Source organism: Salvelinus namaycush, chromosome 1 (assembly GCF_016432855.1).
Source record: "Salvelinus namaycush isolate Seneca chromosome 1, SaNama_1.0, whole genome shotgun sequence".
In the NCBI taxonomy this organism is placed as follows: Eukaryota; Metazoa; Chordata; class Actinopteri; order Salmoniformes; family Salmonidae; genus Salvelinus; species Salvelinus namaycush.
The window spans coordinates 47284392-47294335 of NC_052307.1; the positions used below are offsets into that span (position 1 = coordinate 47284392).

General features: G+C 41.5%; 1 protein-coding gene across 1 annotated transcript; it reads right to left on the reverse strand.

The window, feature by feature from the left end:
- Positions 1-1725: 1725 nt before the first annotated feature.
- LOC120045080 (serine/threonine-protein phosphatase 2A catalytic subunit beta isoform-like) lies at positions 1726-5664 on the reverse strand. Its single transcript, XM_038989951.1, has 7 exons — positions 5139-5664; positions 4553-4762; positions 4253-4426; positions 4005-4094; positions 3753-3914; positions 2990-3108; positions 1726-2853 (listed from the first exon to the last, which is right to left on the reverse strand). Exons 1-7 carry the CDS (start codon positions 5238-5240, stop codon positions 2781-2783), a joined length of 930 nt encoding a protein of 309 aa, XP_038845879.1. The 5' UTR covers positions 5241-5664; the 3' UTR covers positions 1726-2780.
- Positions 5665-9944: the final 4280 nt, after the last annotated feature.

Genomic DNA, 9944 nt, shown 5'->3' on the forward strand with positions numbered 1-9944 from the left:
TACCGGTACCCCCCTGTATATAGTCTCGCTATTGTTATTTTACTGCTGCTCTTTAATTACTTGTTACTGTTATTTCTTATTCGTATTTTTTTTAAACTGCATTGTTGGTTAGGGGCTCGTAAGTAAGCATTTCACCTGTTGTATTCGGTGCATGTGACTAATATTTGATTTTAGAACATTAGGCTCACCCCACGAGAAGCAGTGCATGATGAACGCCACCCTCAGCAAGGAGATCTGCTGGAAGTGATGTCTCTCCCATCCTGCATTTACCAGAAAAGGAAGCTCTACACAACAAAGGGAACAAGAAATAATTTAAACATCACGGATATAAATTCCCACTGTGTCCATGATAAAATGCAATGTGAATTGTGTTGTACTACTGAATGAAACTGAGACCACTCAGACCAGTCTTTGTGATTGGACTTACGTTAACTACATTACATTAGTTGGCTGCTTTGAGCAAAACTTGTATGTAATACAACCTATTCTGTGAGCCTAGTGTGTGTGTGTATGAACTGTGGAATATTTTTGGATCACTGGCTTCCCTGAAAACAGGTACAGGAGGCGCAACGAACGCTAATGCAGTGCTCCCCCCACACAAAAAATGATTGGAATAAAATCAAGGTAAGAACAAACACGGATTGTGCCAAAACACAAGATATTTACAGATGTTCACTGTTGCAGTGCCAATTTTGGGAGTATGTGGTCCTAGAAAACTATTGTAGTCTGCCAGATGTCACGCTGGATGGGGATGGAGGCTTTGGTGGTCCACACAATGAAGAAGCAAGTGTGCCTTCCAGTGATGTGGATCTTCCCTTGGACCTGGTGCCAGTAAGGATGGTCTTCAGAGGCTATAAGACCCTCCCTCCTCCTGGATATAAAAATCCTTCGACTTCACTGCCTCTTCAATGGTAAGGTCCCTTGCACCATACTTGACCTCCACCCCCGCTGTGGTGCCCAACAGACCATACGGTGAGGCACCCAGGATTCCTGACCCCATGACCCAAAGCCCCGACTCCTGCACATCCATCCCTGTAGCTATTTTGATGTCTGTAAAGTGGGAGGCATAACGAAGAGGACAACACCCCATCCAACGACTGATCTGAGGCCACTTTTTTAGTAGCGTCAGAGCAACGTGCTTGGCCATTACCACTGCTACAAAATTGCTGGCCATCAACTTCCCTCTATTCATGGTGTGCCAGTTAGGGTGGCCCTGACCAGTTAACCCCCCACTATAACTGCACTTCTTCACATGGCCAGTCTTAGTGGTCTCCTCCCCGTTTAATGCTTTTATGCTCATCCTTGAAAAATGCCGTAAGGCTAGTTTGATAAAGGACATTTTACCACAACCTTGCTCAGGGCTTGCTAGTTCCTGCTAGTGGATTTTTTATTTCCACTTTTGCCAGCGAGGCACTTGATTGGTACTTATAACCATGGATATAGCAACGCCAACTCCTACAATCCTTGATTGCAATAAATGGAGAAAGGGGTATAGCAAAAAAGCAGTGTGGTAACTTGAGTCAGGAAACAGTATAAGGTCAGCAAAGTTTCAGCCTCAGTGTGAAAGGATATATTTTCATTTCATTGTCCTTTTCATAATTTGGCAAAACTTACCCCAGCTCAGTGTGGCTTAATGTAAAAAGCCCTCAAGTACCTTTATTCCAGCCTCATTACTAACTGAAACTGTAAAGCTGACCCGAGTGATAACTGACAATAAGAGGACCGTTAAATGTTAATTATCTTTATTCAAATTATAAGGTTGCTGAGATGTTCAGCAGAGCAAGTCATCTTTATGAATGCCACTTGGCCTAAGAAGCTAAATGACTAAATTACTTTTAGGAACCTAAATTTACAATCTAGCAACAAAAAAATCATTTCATACCATAGTCAGTTTAAGTAGCTACAGATAACATTAGCTGGTCTACAACCAAAGATTGTGTCCATTACAGGAAAGCCCCACACAAACCAGCCCATATTTTTAACTAACCTGTTCTTGGCGATACTGTCTTTGTTCTCAATTAGGTGAAAAAAAAAGGACTTTAATGTCAATTTCCAGTTGCTTCTATAAAAACTAGATAATTCAGAAAGATTTTACATTCATGTTGTGTCAAGTGAGATGCCTCTTGCATGTGTGTAGAGCTTTGTTTTGGTCACACTTTAGAAGCAACTAGTTCCTGTAAAGGTGCTTGGAAATGCTAGATATGCGGCAGTTAAGATTGTGAGAAACCACAGAGTGGTACAAAACATGGATTTAATCTTTGTTGGCTTTTTATTTTTTAGAACCAACAAAACTAAGTGTTCTTTTTTTTTTTTTACCCTGAAATGAATGAAGAAAGTGTCAACAAGAACACGTTAGTTATATCTATGGGCTGGTTTGTATGGGGCTTTCTTGTAATGGCCACAAAATACTTGGTTATCACATCTTGCGTACAATCTGTAGCAACATTGGCCAAATAGTATTATATTGAAGTAAAAAAAGAAAGAAAAAAAAGGCAAGTTTTACATGTCTTAAGATTTTATGGCACATTTTGGTCCATGTTGGTACTTTCATATTTCAATCACTTTAAAACATGTATAAAAAAAATTAATGTTAAACATGTATTGTAAATGTTTATCAGCACAGCATTATGACAGCATTTTCTAAACTGCAGAGGGGGTTCTTGCTATTATTTTGTAGGTTTCCTATACCATTATCTTCTGTAGAATGCATTTATTAAACCCCTCTTGTACAGTATATTCAAATCTAGATGTGCAGTACTTGAACAAGGATGGCTTCAAATTTACAGAAAGTAGTCAGGGGTGCGTCTAGTCACATGAGGTTCTCCGCGTCGAGGAGCCGGGTCGAACTGTAGGCTGAAGGGGTTTGAGAAAAAATAAATAAATATATGGTCAGATTGTTTTCTGTTGCTCAACACTTCTGTGCAAACATTGGATGTCTGATCTACCCAATTTGAATAGTAGGAAAGTCACTAGAAATCCTCATACTTACAAAGAATATTTGAGTGTATCATCCAGCTCCATGATGGCTGCCTGGTTGCCACAGCGATAGCAATAATTTGGTGCACTGAAAATGGTGACAACATTTTTGTCATGGCCCCAGTTGTATCCCTGAAGAAAAACAATTAAGAACCAGTCGTTAGGCATTGTTTGCACCCTTGTATAATATACAATCCTAACGATGTGGCAGGTCTCCAAACATCCCTGGTAATAACAATTAGAAAGAAATACTTCAAGTCGCTATTCACGTCATAAACAAGTACAATGGCCACGGTGTGGGAACACAAATGCCATTCGCCATCTGCGCACATTCAATTTTGCCTAGATATACACAATTTTTTGGGTTGTCATACGCTTAAAGCTTTGATTATTTATTGAATGGTCGCTAAGATTATTTGGTTGATCATTGCAAAATACCTATTTTGAATGCCGCTGTTAGTTAGAATGCTAAAGCTTGACAGGCTAGCAAAGTAGCCAAATAACCTTTCTGGTTGAAGTATAATGCAGTTGATATGCGATGACACAAACATTAAGCAGGACATTCATAGGCTCACAAACATTCATAGCCTTACAAACCAATCATAAGCCCAAAGTAGTGTGAAATGCACTCATAAGCAACATGTAAATGGGGCTTTTTTGCTGGCAGTCTGAACTCCTGTGTTTTCTCCCAAGGTGGGGAAATTGTGAATAATTACTCAGATTATTACACAACTTTGATTGAAAATGTAAAAGCAGATTAACAAAATATATTGTACCTCCATAACCAATTGGTGGGCACGGGACACAAGGGTGAGTCCGTTGGCATGGTTGAAGGTTTCAGAGATGTCTTGACCAAAGGTGTAGCCAGCACCTCTAGGGGAGATACCCCAGCCACCACGGTCATCTGGGTCTGACCACAGAAGGTCACACATTGGACCCTGAAATAAAAGGAACACAGTTAATGTTGGCGCGCCATGAAAGACTTTGAGAATGACACCTATGCCCTTTGTGCAACATAATATATCTACCTCGTGTGGGACCTCTTGCAAGCGGTCCAGAGCCCGTATGTGATCAAGAGTGTCTATTGAAGGAGAGAGGCCTCCATGTAGGCAGAAGATCTGGCAATATAAAAGTACCATTTGGATTAGAAATTAGCCATTAGTGTGGAGGACTTAAATAGAACATATTCACATCTATTAAATATTGACTATTCAAATATTGAGTTGGTGAAACTGTACAAATACAGATTTAATAGGGAAACTCAAACCAAAAATACCTGTTCATCTACAAGTGCAGTTAGTGGGAGATAGTCAAACAGGTCTGTGAAGGATTTCCACACGTTGGCATTGCCATATTTCCTCAAGCACTCGTCATAGAAGCCATACACCTGTGTGATTTGCCTGCTTTCATGGTTTCCTCGCAGAATTGTGATTCGTTCTTGGTACCGGACCTGTAACATTTCACCAAAAGTAATCTGTCATCATATACAGGTCTTAGCTACTTGAGCAACAGTGAATTATCATCATAAAGGTGTCTGGTGCACCTAGTTGTGTAACGTGAGTTGTGAAAAGCATACCTTTAATGTGACGAGAAGAGTGACAGTTTCCACTGAGTAGTAGCCTCTATCCACGTAATCCCCCATGAACAGGTAGTTCGTGTCAGGAGATTTCCCCCCAATCTTGAAGAGTTCCATGAGGTCATGGAACTGCCCATGAACATCCCCACAAACTGTGACCGGACATCGCACTTTCTGCACATTTGATTCTTTGGTAAGGATTTCCTTGGCCTGAAAACACAAAACGACAATATGTACATTTAGCTAGATCATTAACAGATAGCTAGCCTTGCACATCCATAAATAGATTGATTGAAGGGCGTCCTGAATAAGTACGTTAACTGTGGTTAGTCATCTTGGTGTTAATCATCTGGATAGTTTAGTCATTCCATGTAGGCTTCAGTTTGGCTAGCTGAATGGTTAGGCCCAATTCATGCTAACGAGAGTTAGCTAGCTAAACCGTTAGCAAGTATGCTTTGAAGCTATCTGGCTACTGTTAGTTAGCTATGTTAGCTACCTATTGTTAGCTACCGTCAAACTAGCCAACTAATCTCGTCGAACAATAATTTCAGCTCTAATCTAACAAATTGGGTTTAGTTAAAGTTACCTTCTCACAGAGACTCCTGACTTGATTCTCCGTAAGTTGTTTACACTCGTTTAGTTGTTCGATCCATTGATCTAATTCCTTCGTAAAAGATTTGTCTTCCATGACAGCCGTGGTATCAATCGACGTCTTGATGGGAAAAAAATGTATTAGCTAAATTGACTAGCTAACTAGTTAGCTGGCTGACTTGTTAGCTGCTCCTGTCCCGGCAAAGTGATGACTCTAAAATTCAGATCGAATGACCTAACTATCTACTTTCTAATCATGGTAAAATATATAAAACCAAAGTCTCGTAAACAAGCGAACAGAGTATTAACTGAGGGGAATCAGAGTGGATTAAAATCCCTCGGTGCGGCAGAATTTTACCGGCGACGAAGCGCTGTAGCTAGCTGGCCTACAACAATAACATACGGGGTTTTAAGGGAGTTCTAATGCCACCATTTATTACACACCAGCCACCTTGTGGCGAAGAAGACGAATTACACGCACAAGGCATTAAACGAGAAGAGTGTAATTGCAGAACGCAATTTGGGGCGTTTTCTCGATGTCAAGTTACACCCATTGATGCTCGCCATTGGTCCCAACGAAAAAGAAAGCTGCAGTCAAAATAGATTTTGACAATGTTGGTAATTACTTCTCAACGTGTCAATAAGACACTACCTACACAATTGTCAACATAATCGGATTGCTACAGATAACTAGGAAGCTGTTATGTTAGAAACTAGCTAGCTAATTGACATGGAACATTCCCGACGAGTACAAGTCACAAGCTTTCAAGCTAACATAACAAATGCCAAAGTTTGCCGATGACACAACAGTGGTTGGACTGATCACCGACAACGATGAGACAGCATATAGGCAGGAGGTCAGAGACCTGGCCGTGTGGTGCCAGAACAACAACCTCTCCCTCAACGTGACCAAGACCAAAGGAGATGATTGTGGACTACAGGAAAAGGAGGACCGAACACGCACCCATTCTCATCGACGGGGCTGTAGTGGAGCAGGTTGAGAGCTTCAAATTTATTGATGTCCACATCACCAATGAACTATTATGGTCCAAACACACCAAGCCAGTTGTGAAGAGCTGGCTCCCGAGTGGCGCACCGGTCTAAGGCACTGCATCTGTGCGAGAGGCGTCACTACAGTCCCTGGTTCAAATCCAGGCTGTATCACATTCAGCCGGATTGGGAGTCCCATAGGGCAGCGCACAATGGGCCCAGTGTCGTCCAGGTTTGGCCGGGGTAGGCCGTCATTGTAAATAAGAATTTGTTCCTAAAACCTCTTAAGGATCGGACCATTTTTTTCATATTTCGCCTAAAATGACATACCCAAATCTAATTGCCTGCAACTCAGGACCTGAAGCAAGGATATGCATATTCTTGATACCATTTGAAAGGAAACATTTTGAAGTTTGTGGAAATGTAGGAGTGATATAACACATTAGATCTGGTAAAAGATAATACAAAGAAAAAAACATGCATTTAAAAAACATTTTTTTTGTACCATCATCTTTGAAATGCAAGAGCACAGGCACAATTTAGATTTTGGCCACTAGATGGCAGCAGTGTATTTGCAAAGTTTTAGACTGATCCAATAAACCATTGCATTTCTGTTCAAAACTTTGTATCAAGACTGCCCAAATGTGTGTAATTGGTTTATTAATAACTTTTCAAGTTCATAACTGTACACTCTCCTCAAACAATGACATGGTATTATTTCACTGTAATAGCTACTGTAAATTGGACAGTGCAGTTAGATTAACAATAATTTGAGCTTTCTGCCAATATCAGATATATCTATGTCCTGGGAAATGTTCTTATTACTTACAACCTCATGCTAATCGCATTAGCCTACGTTAGCTCAACCATCCCGAGGGGGACCCACCAATCCTGTAGATTAACTGTCTTGCTTAAATAAAGGTTCAATAAAAATAAAAAGAGGGCACGACAAAGCCTATTCCCCCTCGGGTCCTCAGATCCACAAGTTCCACAGCTGCACCATCGAGAGCATCCTGACTGGCTCTAACCACTAGGCTACCTACACCTGTTGTGTTCGGCGCATGTGTCAAATACAATTTGATGCTGTAGCAGTTGCTAGCCAGCTCCAGTTAGTCAGCTGATGTACGCTATAATTTATCAACCGGTTTCAACTGTAGCTAATTAGATTAATTTGTACACTGTTATCAGCGTTTTTTCCAGAATGTATTCTATATTTGCTACAAGTTAAACTTATGAAATACTAAGGTATTCTGACAGTGGTTTGATATTTACACTACCGTTCAAAAGTTTATGGCCTAGAAATGTCCTTGTTTTTGAAAGAAAAGCACATTTTTTGTCCATTAAAATAACATCAAGTTGATCAGAAATACAGTGTAGACATAGTTAATGTTGTAAATGACTATTGTAGCTGGAAACAGTTGATTTTTAATGGAATATCTACATAGGCGTACAGGGGCCCATTATCAGCAACCATCCAATGGCACGTTGTGTTAGCCTTTTAAAATGATAAACTTGGATTAGCTAATTGATCATTAGAAAACCCTTTTGCAATTGTTAGTACAGCTGAAAACTGTTGTTCTGATTAAAGAAGCAATAAAACTGGCCTTGTTTAGACTAGTTGAGTATCTGGAGCATCAGCATTTGTGGGCTCGATTACAGGCTCAAAATGGCCAGAAACAAAGCACTTTCTTCTGAAACTCGTCAGTCTATTCTTGTTCTGAGAAATGAAGGCTATTCCATGAACATCTCGTACAACGCAGTGTACTACTCCCTTCACAGAACAGCGCAAACTGTCTCTAACCAGAATAGAAAGAGGAGTGGGAGGCCCCGGTGCACAACTGAGCAAGAGGACAAGTACATTAGTGTCTAGTTTGAGAAACAGACGCCTCACAAGTCCTCAACTGGCAGCTTCATTAAATAGTACCTGCAAAACACCAGTCTCAACGTCAACAGTGAAGAGGCAACTCCGGGAGGCTGGCCTTCTAGGCAGAGATGCAAAGAAAAGCCATATCTCAGACTGGACAATAGAAAGAAAAGATTAAGATGGGCAAAAGAACACAGACACTGGACAGAGGACCTCTACCTAGAAGGCCAGCCCCCCGACACAAACTATTGCAGCATAAATACTGGAGGCTGAGACAGCAGGGGTTGGGAGACACTGTGGCCCTGTCTGACGATACCCCCGGACAGGGCCAAACAGGCAGGATATTATAACCTCACCCACTTTGCCAAAGAACAGCCCCCACACCACTAGAGGGATATCTTCAACCACCAATTTACCATCCTGAGACAAGGCTGAGTATAGCCCACGAAGATCTCCCCCATGGCACAACCCAAGGGGGGGCGCCAACCCGGACAGGATGATCCCGTCAGTGATTCAACCCACTCAAGTGACGCACCCCTCCTAGGAACGGCATGGAAGAGCACCAGTAAGCCAGTGACTCAGCCCCTGTAATAGGGTTTGAGGCAGAGAATCCCAGTGGAGAGAGGGGAACCGGCCAGGCACAGACAGCAAGGGCGGTTCGTTACGCCAGTGCCTTTCCGTTCACCTTCACACTCCTGGGCCAGACTACACTCAATCATAGGACCTACTGAAGAGATGAGTCTTCAATAAAGACTTTAAGGTCGAGACCGAGTCTGCGTCTCTCACATGGATAGGACCAAATCGTAAAGATAGGTAGGAGCAAGCCCATGTAATGCTTTGTAGGTTAGCAGTAAAACCTTGAAATCAGCCCTTGCCTTAACAGGAAGCCAGTGTAGAGAGGCTAGCACTGGAGTAATAAGATCACATTTTTTGGTTCTAGTCAAGATTCTAGCAGCCGTGTTTAGCACTAACTGAAGTTTATTTAGTGCTTTATCCGGGTAGCCGGAAAGTAGAGCATTGCAGTAGTCTAACCTAGAAGTGACAAAAGCATGGATACATTTTTCTGCATCATTTTTGTACAGAAAGTTTCAGATTTTTGCAATGTTACATAGATGGAAAAAAGCTGTCTTTGAAACAGTTCGTCAAAAGAGAGATCAGGGTCCAGAGTAACGCCGAGGTCCTTCACAGTTATATTTGAGACGACTGTACAACCATCAAGATTAATTGTCAGATTCAACAGAAGATTTCTTTGTTTCTTGGGACCTAGAACAAGCATCTCTGTTTTGTCCGAGTTTAAAAGTAGAACATTTGCAGCCATCCACTTCCATATGTCTGAAACACAGGCTTCCAGAAAGGGCAATTTTGGGGCTTCACCATGTTTCATCGAAATGTACAGCTGTGTGTCATCCGCATAACAGTGAAAGTTAACATTATGTTTCGAATGACATCACCAAGAGGTAAAATATGTAGTGAAAACAATAGTGGTCCTAAAACAGAACCTTGAGGAACACCGAAATTTACAGTTGATTTGTCAGAGGACAAACCATCCACAGAAATAAACTGATATCTTTCCGACAGATGAGATCTAAACCAGGCCAGAACTTGTCTGTGTAGACCAATTTGGGTTTCCAATCTCTCCAAAAGAATGTGGTGATCGACGGTATCAAAAGCAGAACCAAGGTCTAGGAGCATGAGGACAGATGCAGAGCCTCGGTCTGACGCCATTAAAAGGTCATTTACCACCTTCACAAGTGCAGTCTCAGTGCTATGATGGGGTCTAAAACCAGACTGAAGCGTTTCGTATAAAAAAAAATTCTTCAGGAAGGCAGTGAGTTGCTGCGCAACAGCTTTTTCTAAAATTTTTGAGGAGAATGGGAGATTTGATATAGGCCGATAGTTTTTTATATTTTCTGGGTCAAGGTTTGGCTTTTTCAAGAGAGGCTTTAT

Coding starts and splice junctions, on each gene's coding strand:
- LOC120045080 (XM_038989951.1), bottom strand. CDS start 5,240: ATGGAAGACAAATCTTTTACGAAGGAATTAGATCAATGGATCGAACAA. Junction 4,095..4,252: donor CTGCACTTGTAGATGAACAG/GTATTTTTGGTT, acceptor TTATATTGCCAG/ATCTTCTGCCTACATGGAGG. Junction 3,109..3,752: donor CCCACCAATTGGTTATGGAG/GTACAATATATT, acceptor GTTTTTCTTCAG/GGATACAACTGGGGCCATGA.